At 39.5% G+C, this 19367-nt stretch overlaps 2 protein-coding genes across 5 annotated transcripts in view; one reads left to right on the forward strand and one right to left on the reverse strand.

Moving 5' to 3' along the window:
* On the forward strand, positions 1-13762 carry lrpap1 (low density lipoprotein receptor-related protein associated protein 1). Of its 2 annotated transcripts, XR_004102481.2 has the most exons (9): positions 1-288; positions 1115-1259; positions 4001-4131; positions 4761-4881; positions 6681-6836; positions 9305-9387; positions 9872-10048; positions 11432-11769; positions 11941-13762. XR_004102481.2 is itself a non-coding variant. In XM_031284621.2 (8 exons), the coding sequence occupies exons 1-8, from the start codon at positions 127-129 to the stop codon at positions 11498-11500; spliced, it is 1044 nt and encodes a 347-aa protein (XP_031140481.1). In that variant the 5' UTR covers positions 1-126; the 3' UTR covers positions 11501-13762. The 2 variants fall into 2 exon arrangements, 1 of the variants encoding a protein (XP_031140481.1); XM_031284621.2 differs by having other exon boundaries at positions 11432-13762.
* dok7 (docking protein 7) overlaps positions 12166-19367 on the reverse strand; it is a 27240-nt gene continuing 20038 nt past the window's right edge. For all 3 annotated transcript variants that reach the window (XM_036000744.1, XM_036000743.1, XM_036000745.1), the window contains 4 exons: positions 15864-15935; positions 15237-15282; positions 14713-14859; positions 12166-14547 (listed from right to left, as the gene is read on the reverse strand). In XM_036000744.1, coding sequence (XP_035856637.1) covers positions 14303-14547; positions 14713-14859; positions 15237-15282; positions 15864-15935 — 510 coding nt within the window. In that variant the 3' untranslated portion in view covers positions 12166-14302. The remainder of the gene's footprint in view (positions 14548-14712; positions 14860-15236; positions 15283-15863; positions 15936-19367) is intronic.

Consider the following 19367-nt stretch of genomic DNA (forward strand, 5'->3'; position numbering starts at 1 on the left):
ACATGACTCTGTTGAGCACTGGTGGTACTCCAGTAAGCCACAACAGAAACGTTTGTAGTGTTGTCGGGCTAATTTTTGCCTAGCTAGTATTTTTTCTATCGTTGGCTGTGCATAGTTATTTTTAAAATGAAGCTGCAGTGTTTAGTCGTTGCTCTGTGCTTCGGCCTGGGTGTAATGGCTGGGAAATACTCTCGTGAATTTAACGAGCCCAAGCAGAGCGGCAGTGATGGACAGCCGGTGGAGTTCAGGATAGCTAAATTGAGCCAGGTGTGGGAGAAGGCTAAACGGGTACGTATATGAGACAAACTATTATCTGTACGGTTAACGTTAACGTGAAGCTGTAGCAAACACGACCACACTAACACACAAATAACGTTTGCTGTCGGTCAATGAAATGAAAGAAGCTACAGTTTGGCTATTGCGGTTTTCAGCAGTTACAGTAACGTCACAGTCGAAATACCAAGTAACATTAGCCTAAATGAAAATACAGCCTTAATATACGCGGTTTAATTAGCTAGATAAGCAGGAGATTATCTACTCCTATCCACAAATGCAGGTGTTTAAGTGGACAAGCATAATTTAGTTAGTCTTTGTATTCATGGTGGTCCACAATAGAAGACTGTAGCATTCTAACTAAAGTTATTATAATTCTAACCAACTAAAAAAAGCAAATGAGTTAAATCAGAGAGAGGCTTTTGTAGGCTAATGTGGGCAGACCAATTTCTTACTCTGACAAAACACACATTTAGGAGCAGAGCAATGTGAGCATCACTGCAGGTCCATCTAGGCCTAAATTAATCAAGTTGCACTCTGCCAGTGCAGACTATGATATTGGAATCTACCATCATGTTTGAAAGGGGAATATAATTGGGCTTTAAAGTATGTAGCATGTAAATTGAAGTTTCTCTATGAACTGATATTTTCATTAATCTATTATAATTAACAATTCTTCCAAAAACATAATTTGCCGCTATCATACAGTACATTTGCTTTGTCACTATTTCAGTCTTTCTTTGCTGTCTGATTTTACTCACTCCTTACCCTTCTCTGTCCTCAAACTTTCTCCTCCCTTCCAACTACTGTTATGTTACGTCTCTTATTTGGGTTTTGATAGATGCAGTTGTCCCCAGTGCGGCAGGCTGAGCTGCACAGTGACCTGAAGATCCAGGAGAAAGATGAGCTTCAGTGGAAGAAGCTGAAGGTGGAGGGGCTGGATGAGAACGGGGAGAAAGAAGCCCAACTCCGACGTAACTTCAATGGTGAGACAGCTCTGTCCACTGGTGCAGACAGGGATAGTTGAACCCTGTCTTCACTTTGTCCTGAGTTCACTGTAGAGTCAGCCTGGAACCTATCAGGATCACATAATTAATACAAAAGCCAAGGAATACATAGTTCTGGATGTGATAGATTATGTAATAAACTTTGCCCTTTGGCTGGTAGAATAACTAATGTATTACTTTGCACGGCATCAGCCAAGAAGAAATATAATTCCTCCTCCCTTTTAAGGTTAGATTGTTGCTAACATCTCTTGACAAATTCTCCTTTAGTATTGGAGACTAGCTGTATCCATACTTCATAGTAAAATTATGCACATTTCATGATGTGCAGTGTTAGCATTCACATTTAGTATGCGAAAGCTATCACTATATATAAAAATAAATATTCATATATTCATTATGGACCTCATGGCCATTACAGGATTAAAACATTCTTTGCACCTATTGATCCTGTGGAAAGCTAATTTTGTAAACATGATGTAATTAGTAATGTAGTGGGAACAGCACCAAGCATTGACACATTCAGATGTCTATATGCTTTTAGCAATTTTATGATATGTTTTTAGTTTTGTAGTCTATATCGACGACGTTCCACTTCCGGGATTGCTCCGGTGCCGCCGGAAATTCCGTCGGATGTTTCTCTTTTTCGGCCAGATGTCCGTTACCTTCCTCTTTCTTTGTGTTGGCATTCTGAACTCCGGTGGATTTATGAGGACTATGGTTAACTGCTCCTCAGATCTCTGCAGGGTAAATCCAGACAGCTAGCTAGACTATCTGTCCAATCTGAGTTTTCTGTTCCACGACTAAAACAATTTTTGAACGTACACGTTCCACCAGAACAAGTTCCTTCCTGAGGCTATTTTGCAGAGGCACAGTTGCTCCATCCGACGCTTAGCACCACCCAAGATGATTGCGATTGGTTGAAAGAAATGCCAATAAACCAGAGCACATGTTTCTCCCATCCCCGGAATGCTGTGTGGACTCGCCAGACCCTCCTCTGCAGCGCTGTGCATTAAGGTCTGCCAATGCAAGACTATTAGTTTTGCAAACCAGCTAAATTTGAATTGGTGTCACTTAGAGATGTGAGAGTATGCTGTGCACGTTGCATTCTTGATACTAAATCACATACATGTATGTAGTATTCTTCAATATATACTTAAGCTGTGAAAAATGTATTAACAATTCAGACACAGCTACTGTCCCTGCAGTTTGCTTTAAGATGCTAAAAAGACAGGACTGGCATATTTTGATCATCAATTGCTTAATCCAGTCCCGATTAAGTCTGGAGCTGGTGTATGAATGTGTGAAGAATACTTCACCTCAGTATCTGCAGGCAGTTAACCGGCAACACACCAGCCTGTTTAGCATGCTGCCACTAGCACCCAGTGGACCCTTTCCACCCTTTGGCAGCTCAGGCAGCACTCCACTCCTCTCCGTCCTCCCTCCCCAGTGGTGGCGTGACCTTCCATCTCCAGGCAGAGCAGCAGTATCACTTCCTGCTCCTTTGTAGCTAAATAGGAATCTTTAAGGAGGACCTTAAGTCACCTTCTCCCCGCTGAATTAAGTTTGTCTCTGTGAGTCATTCTAATTGGGCTCAAAAATTATTTCTGTCTCCTTATTTTTTTACTTTTCATTTTATAGCATGTTTGATATGCCTACAGAAAAAATCCTGACACCTTTCTTGTTGTTAATTAGTAGATCTGGGAATGTAAGCTATTTTTATTGTTTGCATTTATTGCACATCACTTGCGTCAAGAGTCTCAGCTGAACCTATAAAATATGAAGTATACAAGCCCAGCAGTAGCGCAGAGATTGTCTACAAGTTCTTGCATTCTGTTTATGAGGATTTTAAAACGAGCCCCCTGCATGTGAACACTCTTCTAGTGAACACTCTTCTAATGAAGTATCAGTAGTTAATAAGTGACACTGATGGGTTACCAGCAGGTTGAGATGGTGCTGAATCAGCAGCTGCCATAGCAGTTTACTAGAGCAGAATGAGGGCAGAGCTGCTTCAGAGCAAAGTCCAACTTTGTATTGTTATGTAGCAGTCTGAAATATTGTGAGAGGACGGAACTGCTAATAAATTCTGTAGCTGCTTGTTATATATTTGCACAAAACTAACAATAGTAAATAAAACAAAATAAGTTACAGAAATACCAAACAAATGGCAACATCCTCACTTATCTGTCCCGGAAAATGAGTCTACCTAAGTTTGTGTCCTAGCAGGTTTTTGATGCAATTTAAAATCATTGTCTTCTTTAGTTTTCCTTGTTTGTTCAGGGTTAGTGTTCTGTGTCCTGACAAATCATCACTTGGATATCACCTGCTCTGTGCTACTTGTGTCAAGAAAATAGTGACGTTAGTTTGTTCTGATAAGCTCTCGTTAGATTCCCCGACTCTAATCCTTGTTTCTTGGCCTGCTCAGCTTATTTTCAGCAGCTGATTCAATAGAGATGCTACTCCCTGTGCTGTCCTTTTTCAAATGTGTGGTGGTGACTCTGAATTTTATGAGCTGCTTTCAAGCGTTGTGGGCCTCTGGGTGATTTTGGATGTAAAATGCTTTTGCATCAAAAGACTTTCTTCAATGATTTAGTCAATTTAGATTCTTTTGCTTGTCAAGCAGTTTCCTCTCCTGACAGCCTCAGTTGTTACTCCTAACAGACTAATGACAGGCTCATTTATTGCACAGCTTTTTAGTAAAAAGTCTCTGTTGTGTTATGCAGTGATCCTGGCCAAATATGGAATGGATGGCAAAAGAGACACTCGATCACTGGAGAGCAACTCCCTGAAGGACCACGACACCAAAGAGGGAGACATATTTGATGATCCCAGGCTGGACAAACTGTGGAACAAGGTGTGTATGTGTGCAAAGTAAGGAGAAGTATTGAAATGTGTTTTGGAAATGATGCCTTGATTTTATGCCCTCTTTCTTTGTAGTGCCATTGTGGAACCTTTTGCCCTCTGTTGCTTCTGGTGATTCAAAATCCACGTGGCTGTTAAATAAAAAAAAAAAATAAAAATAAAAAAAAAGCCATGACCCTCAAATCAGCTTAAAAATAATTGTCGCATTAAAAAGATGAGGTGCACCAAATGCTTTACAAGGTTCTCAACCAGCAGCACCAGAAGTGTTTTAATGTAGATTTTACATTTGCATGGTAACTGCAAAAAATAAAATAAAAACATAATTTTCAAAAGCCTATACTCAGACAACTTTTGTTTCAGGAAGTATGCAGCTACAGTATTTAAGGAAAGAAAATGGAGACGCGTTCTATCAGAATCCCAAATTACACATTTCAAGTCTGAAGTTGCTTTAGGACCAGAGTAATAAAGTTCTGTTGTGACATACAGATACCAATTGTGTCAGACAGCGATCCTGGTTAGAACACCACCTGGCATTCTTCTTAATCCAAACCATGTCTGTTACTCTCCTGCTGCTTTTGAGACTAACTCCTTTTCTGCCTCTGATGACTGTTCCCCCACCAGGCCAAGAGCTCCGGGAAGTTCTCCAACGAAGAGTTGCTGAGTCTGAAGAGGGAGTTCCAGCATCACAAGGACAAGATCCACGAGTACACCATCCTCATGGATACCGTCAGCAGGACGGAGGGTGAGCTATGTCAATCACTCGCTTTGCTCTGCTGCCGGGCAGAGGTGTCATACCACCTCTGCTTAGTTTATATTTAGTTTTATGAGTCTTTAAGCCCTTTCCTCCTCCATACTATTCACCACTATATGTTTTTGTATACAGACATGCATTAATTATTGTTCTGATCCCAAGTTTGCGCCGCAGCCCATACCAGATTACGTTTAACAGTTTAACAGAATTTTGCTGTGAAATAAGGCCAGATTTGTATTTTCTAGCAGTCAGTGCAGTTTCCAAAGTAAATTTAATGCAAGGATAAACACCTCATCACCCTCCTTCAGTCTTATTTGGCTGTCGTCAGTTCTGCTGTTGCTCAGGTCAGCCATCCAAAAACCAGTCCCAAGTCTGAAGTGCTCTCTGTGTGTTTGTTCAGTCTTGTGGTCATACACGTAGATGGAAGGTATCAGACTGCACATGTTGCCACCCAACGCTCTGTGCTCCATCAGTGCTCGTCACATCACATCAAGCTGGGAGTTTTAAGCTGAGCTGACAGGCCCCACTGTGTTTCAGCAAGGCAGACGGGTCTCCTTCAGACGTAACTGCCACTTTGCAGCTGTTTCGTGCCAGAACTCTGCTGCTACCGCTCCACAGCGTTATCGTTTGTGGCGATTGAGCCAGGGGCGTTTTTTCTGCTTGTCTGATGCATTTAAATATTGAGCCGATCACATGTTGCCTTGACGGAAGTCTCTGTGTGCTTCCACAACACCACCACCTCCATCCATGCACACTTTTACTGATTTCATCTCGTTTTTTTTCTTTTGATCCAAATGTCAACCGTTGGCCTTTTATCCGCTTTTTATCTCTTCACCTTTTCCTTGAGCAGAGGTTCTCAATTTTTTTTCAGCCAAGGACCCTTTACAAGATGAAGAATATACTGTACGGTGGACCCCCTAATGTATGTCCCTTGGAATAATTTCACGTAGCCCATTTTTTACACTTCTATAGTCTTAGTCATGTGAAAGAACAGTACGAGAAAGATATTAGACATGTATTAAACCTATTTGCATCATCTCAGCACATAGTACAAACAAAATATCAAAGGCAAATCAAGACAAAAAGGGCTAATTTGAAGTGCATGTCAGATCACACACACACACACACACTGACAGATATCAAGAGAAGTGTAAGTGTTTCATTCTTAGTGCATACATAGGCTATCACATGTGGATTCCATATCGATATTTCAAATAACATACAATTTGTTAGATTAGAACATAATCTATGAACTATAGTATATTTTAAATTTTAAATATTATTCATTGAACTATGAAGCCTTTTTGACAAAAATATTTTATACCCTGATAATTTAAATGAATGAATCTGAAAACTCGGACCCCCTGGCAGAGTGACACAGACCTCACTTTGACATTCACTGTCCTAGAGTGAGGCAGGCAGGTATTTCATAACCATGTTGCGGTATTAACTGGTAAGATTTGGCTTATAGGCTACTCAAGGTTCTTTAGTAAAATAGAATGGAAAATAACTGTGATATATGAAGAAAAAGGCAGTCCTTTGAAATGTCCTAAAAGTTTTACAGGTTATTTTATAGTTACAACTAAAGTCCTTATTAAATGCTGTATTTCTTTGTCGCTTTTATTGCTTTAATTTCCTCCTCCTTTTTCTTCTCTATTCTTCATGGTTTCTTGTTTCATCCCTCTTTCATTTCTTCTATTCTCCTCCTCTGCCCTCGTTCCGATCTAAACCACCACCTACCCCTGTACCTCCTCCCCGTCTCTCCCTCTTCTGGCTGTTTGCCTCAGCAGAAATACACAAGAATGTGATCTCTCCCCTGGAGGGCGACGCCAAAGAGCATGTGCTGCACCAGAAGCACACGGACCTGAAGCAGAAAATGAGAGACCTCAACCAGGGCTTTGAGCGCCTCCGTAAGCTCAGCCATGAGGGCTTCACTGAAGACAGCGGTGAGAGAGAGAAAACACACACACACACACACACACACACACACTCAACTCAGCTCAGTCACTGGAGATTGTAATCATAATAACACACTCTGACTCTGCCGTATCACAGTTGGCCAGCGTTGATTTGCTAACAGCTTAGGTGTTTTGTGCTTTTAGTTTTTAGCCCACATGGCGGCATCCATCCAGTCATGTAAACCAGCTTGTCCTTGTGTTATTTAACCTGGAGAAAACATTACTCTCTGATTGAATGTTTTTATAGTTTTGTGCTGCTTTTGGTCGAGCGTACTGCAGAGTCTGTGTGTGGTCTCAGATGTACAGGTTTCAGTGGGAGTCTGTTAGGGGGGGTTTAAATGAAGGTGATTCATACGTGCAGCGTTGTGAAGTGAAGAGAAATCTGTGACAGCAGAGATGTGAATGCAAGCAGTTTTGTTTTCTTTCATATTGTGCGTGTGTAGCCTATACCAATATTACTGAGCAACTAGGCTTGTTGTTGTGATTGTACCTTATAAAACGTCTGCTCCTCCTCCTCTTCAAAGCTCCCTGCCTCTTAAAGGAGAATTCCGACCAATTTTTACGTTAATCTTGATCGCTATATCTACGCGAGTACTTTCGATAGAAAAAAACCTGACCTGGATCGGTCCTAGCAAACTGGAGTAGCTGCAGCTACGTGTACAAGCGTCCCCTGAGCTAAAACGGCAGTAGTCGGGGCAAGTTTTAGAGTGCTTTGTGCCTCTTAACGGACACAAAATGCAATTAATGTCTATGCCACATGAACAGGGCCCTAACGTGACAACAAGATGCGTTTTCAACTCAGACATTGTTTAAATTCACCTACCCTGTCTTGATCCTGCCGGTGGGTAGCTTGGCCTGTTAGCTGCTATCTGTCGTCCGTGATAAGTGTGTTCAGCCAGGCTTTTGTGAAAATCATCACGCAGCAGTTCCGTGTGTATTTGTAGCTCATCCATTTTGTGTGTGGTCGATCTGGTGTTGGTGAGTAGGAGGCTTGGAAGTGTCGATCTGTGGTAGTTCCCTTAGCCAGGCAAGCAGCCTTCTCCCCGCATTCCTCAACTCCCGCAGCCGACAAAAATCCCCCGAGCGCCCGGTGGTCTGGTGGATGTCATCCAGAGGACAGATCATGCCTTTGCGGCGAAAAATTTTAGTTTATTTCCCCTTCAAAAATAGGTAATTGAGCACTGTAGTGGTTATGACCATATCAGTGACTATGTAACTACATGGAAATGGGATAAATGACTGTTGCTTGCACAGTAATAGCATTACTGAAGCCTAGCTGTAGCCTCGCGCTGTCTCCTGGGAATTCAGTTGTAGCAGGAAAAGGTAAACAGTAGTGTGTAGATCGAAGCGTAGTGAGTGAAGAGCGGAATTGTTCACAAGGGAAGAAGCTTGGAGTAACCTAACTATGGAGAATATAGCAGATATACAACCCACGGAAGAGCCTTTTGAGTTTGATGGTCGTCCTTATTTATTCGAACCCGAGTATACAGACGAAGAACTACCTTCACAAGAGTTGGAAAGAACGAGACAGACAGAGGGGCAACAGGCAGATGAACTTGCTGCTCCAAGCGCAAGCTAAAGCTAGGCTTCAGTAATGCTATTACTGTGCAAGCCACAGTCATTTATCCCATTTCCATGTAGTTACATAGTCACTGATATGGTCATAACCACTACAGTGCTCAATTACCTATTTTTGAAGGGGAAATAAACTAAAATTTTTCGCCGCAAAGGCATGATCTGTCCTCTGGATGACATCCACCAGACCACCGGGCGCTCGGGGGATTTTTGTCGGCTGCGGGAGTTGAGGAATGCGGGGAGAAGGCTGCTTTCCTGGCTAAGGGAACTACCACAGATCGACACTTCCAAGCCTCCTACTCACCAACACCAGATCGACCACACACAAAATGGATGAGCTACAAATACACACCATGGATGTATTAAGAGAACGATACACACGGAACTGCTGCGTGATGATTTTCACAAAAGCCTGGCTGAACACACTTATCACGGACGGCAGATAGCAGCTAACAGCTAGCAGCTAACAGGCCAAGTTACCCACCGGCAGGATCAAGACAGGGTAGGTGAATTTAAACAATGTCTGAGTTGAAAACGCATCTTGTTGTCACGTTAGGGCCCTGTTCATGTGGCACAGACATATTAATTGCATTTTGTGTCTGTTAAGAGGCACAAAGGCACTCTAAAACTTGCCCCGACAACTGCCGTTTTAGCTCAGGGGACGCTTGTACACGTAGCTGCAGCTACTCCAGTTTGCTAGGACCGATCCAGGTCAGGTTTTTTTCTATTGAAAGTACTCGCATAGCTATAGCGATCAAGACTAACGTAAAAAATGGCAATGGAATTCTCCTTTAAGTGTGCAAGTCTTGGTGAGGCTCCAAACTGTCTCTTTGGACTGTTTATCACTTCATTTTTGTCTCTTGTCGGTTCTTCCTCTGCAGAGTTTCGAGAGCCCCGTGTGATTGAACTGTGGGAGGCTGCCAAGAGAGCCAACCTGAGTGAAGACGAGCTGGACTCTCTCAAGGTAGCTCTTCAATTGCTTGTGACAGTCTTTTGGACACATCTGCTTTCCCCGATTTGTTTCTCACTTTCTCACAACACTTTTTGTTTTATTAGAGTGCTACAGTCGAACTCTGGGAAACTTTTTAGTCAAGTGCTCTTTTGGTAACTGGTGTATTAACTTCTGTAGTGTACTTGGTAGCTGAGTACTACTTGTGTATGCAAAGGCATAAAGCCTAAAGAGCACATTATGCGATACACATTGGAAATGCCAAAGTATTCCACTCCTCCTTCTGATTGTGCTTCTTTCACCCATGAGCAGAGAATCACAGTGAACTCGATTTTAAATTATTTTTAAAGATATCAGATGTGTCACAGAAAACATTCAGCTAGAACTTTCTAGTTACATTACCTCTCGAGTCACTACCTGAGATGCATATTCGCTCCCTTGTGCAGCTGTGCATGTAATTGAAGGTAAACTGAACTTACACGCCTCTGTGTTCGCTTAGGAGGAGCTGCGTCACTTTGAGACCAAGGTGGAGAAGCACAGCCATTACCAGGAGCAGCTGGAGCTTTCCCACCAGAAGTTGCTACACGTGGAGTCTTTAGGAGACAAAGAGCACATCAAGAGAAACCAGGAAAAGTACAACACGCTAGCTGAGAAGACCAGGGAGATGGGTTACAAGGTAAGGAGGGATTAAAAGTGTTTTAGCTCTTACTCTGCATTCTGCCGTCAAACAAAGCTACTGTCCAATGGCTAACTGCTCGCCTGCTGTAGAAACTACTAATGTTGCAAAATTGCCCACGAATAAAACAATGATTTAGTGCTGAGAAAAGCAGTTACAAAGAAATGGGGGACAAAGGTTAACACCTGAAATTGTTCCTGCTGTAGAAGAGCAGTCTCTTACTTCTGCTGTTGCAACACAACACATTTTAGTAATAAAGAAAACGCTGCTGGAAAGTGTTCAAGAACTCCAAAAGGAATGTTTTTTAATCAAACCGTATACAAAGAAAATTAATGTTTATCCTCTTAGAAAAAAAATCATTTTAACCAAATGTATTAAAAAGAACTAGGATATAGCACATTAGATACATTCTTATGCATAATTTGTGTTGCAGTCCATAATTAGTTTGCAATGGTACAATTTAAATTTGTGATATAGCAGCTAATGTTCAAACTATCTCTAAGTACATTCTGATTAATAAATGTGTCAAGAGTTGTATTCATTTCTAGAATGCGGCTCATGGTTTGTTAAAGTGCTCATATTATGCTTTTTGGCTTTTCCCCTTCCCTTTATTGTGTTATATATCTTTTGTGTGCATGTTATAGGTTTACAAAGTGAAAAAACCCAAAGTCCACCCCAAAGGGACTTACCATCTCCAACAGAAAACAGTGTTCACAAACTGCTCCAAACAGCTCTATTGTAGTCCAGCCTTTACTTCCGTGACGAACGTGCGTCACTTTGTAACACACGTTATAACGTTCGCCTAGCTGCTAGTGTGGCACGCCCTCATACTCTGCTTCTGACTGGCTAGTAGTCCTTACCTAGCTACTGCACATGTGCGACTCCCAACAAAGATGGAGCAGAAGTGAGATGTCTCACTCTGTAGCTAAAACAGAGAGCTCAACACACAGGGTGAAAAGAGGAGCTGCAGCAATGTGCAGTACAACAAATATGTTTTTTTTTGAAAATGTAAACCTATTCTTATATAACCTCTAAATACAATTATGAAACTGAGAATGAGCATAATGAGCACTTTAAAATATACTATCTACGATTATCTTCATGCCATAAAGGTTTAAAAGCATTACTAATCTAATATAAATTAAATCAAGCCAAGAGGGGTTACAGATTCCCTTTATTTAACATTGACCAGACTCGGTGTCACAATGACCATGAAATAACCCAACCTTTGCTAGTGAACTGCTAAATGTGATTATTTTTGTGTCAGCGCCAAGGTGTTTGGTTCTAAACATCTCGGCAACCACACAAATTGAAGTGTAGATCTACAGGAATTTGTCTTGCAGTTCAATGTTAACATTCATGTCTTTTATTGTTTGATTTCAGATGAAGAAACATATGCAGGACTTGTCCAACAAGATCTCTCGTGAGGGTCTCGAGCACAACGAGCTCTGAGGGACTCGGATCATGAAGGTTAAATGCACTTCCCTCTACAACCACACACACAACGTACGTTACGTGCCCCCATTCCCCTTTAACTACTGAAAAAATAAGTTTTCTACTTTTCTAGTGTTCTAGTGTTTTCCTAGAAATCGCTAAATGAATGAATGGTTTGTATATGAGGCTTCTTATTAACCAGCTGGAATTATTGGGCTAACAAACTGGTCAGCTGATCAGTCACAGTACAGATAAAATAATGATGGAATAGTTTACATACTAGTCTGGTACTATGTTTATTTGTACAACTAATGGCAAGCAGGCGTAGAGAAATGTCTGGCTAAAAATATGGCAGTACTCCACGAAAGCCAAATTTTGTGGGGGTGTTTGGTGAGGGATAGATGGCAGCAGTTGACTCACTCATAACCAGATGATGAGGTGCAGCTGCTGAGGGACAGTTTCTGGGGAACAGCCAACCAACTGCATTAGTACTTCATCTTGTAGGACTATTGGCACATTGCTGGCCAGACAATTTGTCCACACCCATCCATCATTAGTTGTGCAAGTAATCAGGCTGTTACTACTGTAGTAACTCTTACCTTAGTCTGCTGAAGTTTTACCTTTATTGTCTAATCAATATAAAATGAAGAATGCTTTGCAGATTCAGGTAGGAAGCACTGAAATGTAACAGAAATCTTTAATCAGTACGATACATGTGCCAACAACATACAAACAGTAATATTTTAAAAAATATAGTTTAATATCATTTTTATTGTCTTGCCATAAATAAAAGCAGTTACTATTTACAAATCCTGTAGAGGAAAGCTGTCCCTGTAGTGACATTAAAGGGATAGTTTGGATAATGTGAAGTGGGATTGTATGAGGAATTATGACAGCAACGGTGAAATGCTGTTCACTGTGGAGACGAGAGGAAACCTTTATTAGCCAGTATAGAGTATACAGAAGAACAGAAGATACAGCAGAGGGAGACAGGAATACGGACATTCTACTTGATACAATGTTGTGTCAAAGGAAAGGGCTGTCTGACAGTGACTGAAAATATTCTAAATACAGCGTACACTTTAACTAATGATTGAACCCCACTTCAGAACATCTAAACTATCCCTTTAACATTTTTGGTTACGATTTATTTTATTTTTCTTCCTACTCAGACACACTGGTGGGGAACTGCCATCAAAAAAATAAATTAGCCCCAAATGTTAGGCAGTTTGTCCTGATGATATCAAGAGGGAGGTGAGAAATGGAACACACACTGTGCTTTTTCATTCATCAATTCAGACCAGAAGCAGAGACATTGATTACTGTGATGAATAATGTTGCTGGCTGGCTGATTACTCAGCCATGTCCTGGTAGGGCCACACAGGCCTGGATTAATGTAATTTGTACTCAAGATATAACTCCAAGATGCTTCAAATGCTTTTAAGATCTGATGTGGAATGATAGCCAAGCAGGCTGGGACTCGAGTGCAGCTTTATCTCATTGATATCTCAACTCTTAGTAAAAGAGGTAAGAACAAATAAAACAGACAGCCTGTAGAAACTAAATCTAGCTGGAATTTAAGAAAAATTCTCTTTTTCTCTCATCTAAAATATCAGTACCATTCCCTCATAATTAAGGCTATTTATACCAATGCTCAACTATCACCTGAGAGAATCTAAAAAAGGCATACATAAGTGCCATGCAGCAAAACAAACATTTCTGGGGTAAAATGTCAAGCACTAAGTACAAGAATATGAGAACTTACAACACACATCCAAGATGGCAGCTGCGTAAGAGAGACTTCCCAGACATTTCCTTCTAATTCTTAGTGGAATGGATTGTTTGTGGAAATTTCTGTTCACTTGTGTTTGTGTGTGTTTAAGTACAAGTAGCAAGGACTGGCATGACCAACTGCAATTAAGCACTTGAGCTTATTCAGAGACAATCTGCAATGAAGTGTAGAGTTGGGCGTTGCATAGTCAGTTTGGTGGCCCTCACCACCTGCTCTCCAGCTCAGTCAGTCCTTCCTCCCTGCCCTGAACACGCTCCGCCACCACTCTCTGAGCTGTTTCCATGGCAGTGATGTTGAGGTGGGCGTACCTGATGGAGCCCTCTTCTGGTCAGGAAAATCAGTGGAAATGGCGGAGAAAAGAGAAGACATTGGTGTTTCTACTTTGTGTTCTGTAACTTAAAAATTGTCACATGCAGTGACCTGTCAATCCCTGAGATGCATTGATCAATTACTTTGTTTTAACTGGAATATAACTACCATTAATTTAACCTGATTGTAAAAATGCATAAAAAAGATGTTCTTTTTAATTTGCCAATTTACAGCTTAGAATTAAGATTGTTGTAAAATGCTTTGTCACTTTTGTATTCCATCATTTTCACAGGTCAATGTGTAATTATACCACATAAATTAGTACTCAAAGATTCTGTTTTTCATGAATAAATAGTTTTTCCAAATTAATTCAGTGTACCAATCGGCCCTACTTGATACGAAGTGCAAAAAGGACCACTGGAAAATGAGCAGCAATAGCTGCTCTCAAAAAAAAAAAAAAAAAAAAAAAAAAAATGTAAAAAATAAATTGTTTTGTCATAATGGTAGCAGTGTCATCTATTTCTTTGGTTGTGCAGTTGTTAGAATCAGTACACATACTTGTATGATAGATAGCTGGTGTGTCAAACAATAATGCTGTACCTGCTAATAATGCATTAGGCCTATTGGTAAGACGTGGAATGCAAAAGCTGACATATCCCTCAGAAGCCAGATAGAAAAAAAAGAGGCAGCAGAAAAAGTCAGAGATCTAAAATGGCCACTTAAGGCTTTGTGTTCGTACTGGGTCTACAGAGCTGCAAAGTGTTACCTCTGACAGCACTGTACGAACTGGAGACTGGAGCTGAGCTGGGCTCCTGCAGGTCCAGCTCTGTGTAGAGGAGCTCTCTGTTGGTTCTAGCTGCCAGGGGGCTGATGGGGATGTTAACATAATTAACAGTGCTGTCACAATGGAGCCCAGTGTCCAGGGATACCGACGGAGGAGCTTCATGGGCAGACTGGAACATACCTGAAGGAAAAATCCCAAAATATTGCTGTTAAACTGGTCCCGGACCAGCAGGATTAGTTGTCAGTATATCAACACCAGTGAGCTACTCTTGATAGAAAAACACCATGACAAATTATATTTCACAATTAAAAAAATCCACAATTCAGAAATTCCCAAATGCCTTACCACAGGCTGATGTTGGCCTATGCATGCTCAGTGCAACAGGCAGAGGTGGAGGGGCAGAGGGTGGCAGTAAGGGCACCATCCTCTTCAGTCCTGCCAACTTATCACCAACATTATCATACTGCTCCTCTCTTACACGGAGGGGAGGATCTGTGAACAAAGGATTCACATCATTCACTTGCGTACAAATTAACAATACAACAATGTGAAAACACTCCATTACAGGAAAGTTCATTTAAAATCTTACTTAGCTAAAATTATGTATTGGTATATTTAGTTTCAGCAAAATGTACTCAGTGTCAAAAATGTCAGCCCTGTCAGTGCTATATATGATCTTATTTGATTGCATTACTGATGCATTAACATGTAAGCAGTACATTTATTATATTAATTTTAACAACCTTTTATGCTGTTGGGTAGTTTAATCTATGCAATGCATCATGTTTTTAAAATTTAATGTAAATGTACTTAGTTACTTTTCACCTCTGAGTAAGACCCAAGCACACTCATTGCATTCACAAACCCACCTTGTGTATCTGCAGACGGTGACAGGCCTGATGGTGAGTTGGCAACCTAAAAAATAAATGACAAACACCCTATTAAAAACAGATTTGATCTTAAAGCAGTTATACAGCTTATTTACAGTTATACCTTCTAGGAATTAAGCTTGTTTGATGCTTCTGTCATGTTAAATTTAAAGCAACACTGTATCTTCTGCTGAACTGCAGCCACAAGTGGCAATAATGGCACATTGAATGTGCCTTCAATTCCCAAGATCCCCTTGTGTCAGTTGCTTTAAAGACATCACCATGGTCATCTGTGATGTTAGAAAGTAGTGTAACAGTAACAAGTAGAGAGGAGTGTTAAAGTCACCACGTGTATTTATGACATTAACACAGCATCTAGCTAAAGTTTAACATTATCCACCATTAATGACTGATCATACCAGACCAATTAAAGCTATAAAAGCAAAAACCTCTGAGTGTATTGAAATGAGCAAGATTGTTTTATTGCTTATGAATTCAACTTTTAATGTGTAAGAGGAAAAGAGTGTGTTTCTTCTTTCAAATGTTACATAGTCTTGCTTTAAGCATACAAAAGCTCTTTTGTATGGCTCCAGAATACCTGGAACTAATGGGCAGATAAAATCTTACCTGAGTCAAGCTTCTGTTCCTCGCTGACCGCCACTGCTCTGGTGTAATGTAATTGTCTAAACCATGACTGCACTGGAGAGACAAGAGATGTTATTGTCGAGGCAGGGTTAATTGTTTTTCACTGCAACATTCAACATTGTTACTGGCTAAACAGGGGGAAAACAGCAACTGTCCAGACTGGTGAAAATTTACCATTTTCCTCCTGCCCACAACAGCTAATAATGCAGCACGCTCGAGCTTCAGGAATATTAACCGTTATACGGTTTGTTTCAACACACATAATACAACTTGTGCGTTGTCTCATTACCTGACAGGAAGGATGTGTAGTGTTTGCCACATTGAACTGCTGATACTTCAGAGTCGAGGAATGATGAATATAGAAAACTAATTTCTGTTTCATACAACAGGATTCTCCTCTCCAAGGGTTTCTGTCGGTTTCATCACTAATTAACTTTCTCAGTCCCCTTTTGCCTTCTCTCTCCAGTATAAACATGATGTATAATGAACACACACACTCCTACACAAGCTGTCAGAAATCACAAGGCATGCTGCTTCCTCTCCTGCTCTGATGTGAATTTACTTGCTAGTTGCTATAAGTGGGAAGCGCTTTTCGCAACCAATCAGAATATTGACTAGAAAATGCATTTCCTGCAGAAAATGCTTGTGAATGCTTAAAAGCTAAATTGCTAAAGCTAAACTGGATTCCTGGCATAATTGTGTAAGAAGAAGGTGAAGTAGTGAGAATAGTTGGAAAGGTTTAAAAGTCCTATTATAGTATGTCGAAAAAAAAGTGATAAGAAAGTCATAGTATAGTATGTTGTAACAAGTCATAGAATAGTATGTTGCATAAAGTGATAATGTCGAAAAAAGTAAAAAAAAAAAAAAGGATAGCATAGTATGTCAAAAATAGTCATGTTACATGTCGGGAAAAAAATCATAAAAAGTCATAGTATAGTATGTTGAATATAGTGATAAAAAAGTCATAGTATGGTATGTCGAAAAAAAGATACAAAATTTATAGTATAGCATGTTGAATAAAGTGATAAAAAAGTCACAGTATAGTATGTCAAAAAAGTGATGAATAAGTCATAGTATAGTATGTCAAAAATAGTCATGGTATAGCATGTCAGAAAAAAGTAATAAAAAAGTCATAGTATAGTATATCGAAAAGTCATAGAAAAGTCATAGTATAGTATTAATCCAAGGGTCAGAGTGTTCAGTGCCTATTTGCTGGTGTTAATTACAGCAGTGCAAACAACTGAGCCACTGTACCAACTGACTAAAGTATTTTCGAAAACATCATAGTATGTAGAAAAAAAGTGATAAAGTAATGGTATAGCATGCCGGAAAAAAAAGTCATGAAAAAGTCACAGTAGAGCATGTCGAAAATGGTCATAGTATTGCATGTTGAAAAAAGTGATTAAAAAGTCATAGTTTAGTATGTCGAAAAAAAGTGATAAAGTAATGGTATAGCATGCCGGAAAAAAAAGTCATGAAAAGTATGTCGTAAAAACTCGAAATAGTATGATGAATAAAATGATTTAAAAAAAATAGTCATGATATAGTATGTCGGAAAAAAGTAATGGCATAGTTTGTCAAAAGTCATGAAAAAGTCATAGTATAGCATGTCAAAAATGGTCATAGTATAGTATGTCGAAAAAAGTGTTACTATTTACTATTTTCACTATTTTTGACATACTATACTATGACTTTTTTAAATCACTTTTAATCACAAGGTTTATGCCTTGACGCAGAGGTCCAGGGTTCGAATCCGACCTGTGACAATTTCCTGCGTGTCTTCCCCCTCTCTCTCTCTCCTTTCTCACCTAGCTGTCCCATCAAATAAAAGGCAGAAAAAGCCCCCCAAAAAAAATAAAAATAAATAAACGTCACAGTATAGCATGTCGAAAAAAGTCATAGCATGTCGAAAAAAGTGACAAAAAGTCATATAGTATGTAAAAAAAAAAAAGATTAAAAAGTCAGAGTATAAAATGTCTGAAAAAAGTGATAAAGTCATTGTATAGCATGCCGGAAAAAAAGGTCATAAAAAATTCATAGTATAGTATGTCGAAAAAAGTCATAGTATGGTATCTCGAAAAAGATTATAAAAAAGTCAGTATAGTATGTCAAAAAAAAATTATAAAAAAGTCATAGTATGTCAAAAAAGTGATATGAGAAGTCATAGTATAGTATATAAAAAATAGTCAAAGTATAGTATGACGGAAAAAAAAACAATGGTATAGCAAGTTGAAAAAAGTGATTAAAAAAAGTCATAGTATAGTATGTCGAAAATAGTCATAGTATAGTATGTGGAAAAAAGTGATACAAAATTCATAGTATAGTATGTCAAAAACAATTATAAAAAAGTCATAGTATAGTATGTCGAAAAAGGTCATAGTATGGCATATCAAAAAAAGTGATAAAAAAGTCATAGTATAGTATGTCGAAAAAATATATAAAAAAGTCATAGCATAGTTTATTAAAAAAAAAAGTCATAGTATAGTATTTCAAAAAAGTGATAAAAAAGTCATGGTATAGTATGTCAAAAGTGATTAAAAAAGTCAAAATATAGTATGACGGAAAAAAAACAATGGTATAGCAGTTCGGAAAAGTCATAAAAGTCGTATGTCAAATTAAATGATAAAAAAAGCATAGTATAGTATGTCGAAAAAAGTGATAAGTCATAGTATAGTTTGTTGAAAAAGTCATAGCAGGTCAAAAAATGTCATAGTATAGTATGACGAAAAAGTCATAGTATAGCATGTCGGAAAAAGTGATACAAAATTCGTAGTATAGTATGTCGAAAAAATGTCATAGTATAGCATTTTGATTTTCTAATAGCTGAAGGTTTTGTGAATAGTTTCAAGTTTGAATTAAGTCTGTAGGTGAAAGTATGTGGGAGAAGTAACATTTAGAAGTGGAAGAAGCCTGAAGAGGATTTAACATTTTGATATTTGAATGGTTTTTGTAGCTGATAGTATGCAGATGTAGTAGGCGACCAAAGATGGTACGGAAAAATCGGATAACAATACTGTGAATGCTGCGGAATCAGCGTTCACACAATTAGACATAATGAGGAGAAGTCTCTTCTGAGGGTTTGATGTTTCAGACAAATAGTATTAAAGGGAAAACAACACTGGCCTAACTCTTTTACAGTTATCGTTTTTCTCTGTTGGCGGTTCAGTGGCTCAGCGGGTGGACCTGGCTTTGGTTCAGTCTCTTCTGTCTGGTGTTTGACTCTTCTCACCATGTTTCCACATGCTGCGATGATTAGACCAAAAATATGCAAAGTCCTAAACTGCTCGTATGGAGGAAACTGAGGAGGCATGCTGTGATTGCAGCCTTCACAGTACACTGTAGTACAGAATGGGCCTGTGAATCTTAAAAAGCAAAGATATTGCTGCATTGTTTTGAACTTCCCCATGAGCCTTAAAGTCATTGACAAGTAACAATTGCAAGTAACAGTGTGCTGCTTTAACTGCTGATGCATCACTCACAAACACT

The sequence above is a fragment of the Sander lucioperca genome, chromosome 4, assembly GCF_008315115.2.
Source record: "Sander lucioperca isolate FBNREF2018 chromosome 4, SLUC_FBN_1.2, whole genome shotgun sequence".
NCBI classification, from domain to species: domain Eukaryota; kingdom Metazoa; phylum Chordata; class Actinopteri; order Perciformes; family Percidae; genus Sander; species Sander lucioperca.

Bases quoted from the DNA above. Each gene is read 5' to 3' on its own strand.
- lrpap1 (XM_031284621.2), top strand. From the start codon at position 127: ATGAAGCTGCAGTGTTTAGTCGTTGCTCTGTGCTTCGGCCTGGGTGTA. The intron at 4,882-6,680 runs GTGAGCTATGTC...TTGCCTCAGCAG, and splicing joins TACCGTCAGCAGGACGGAGG to AAATACACAAGAATGTGATC. The intron at 9,388-9,871 runs GTAGCTCTTCAA...GTGTTCGCTTAG, and splicing joins ACGAGCTGGACTCTCTCAAG to GAGGAGCTGCGTCACTTTGA.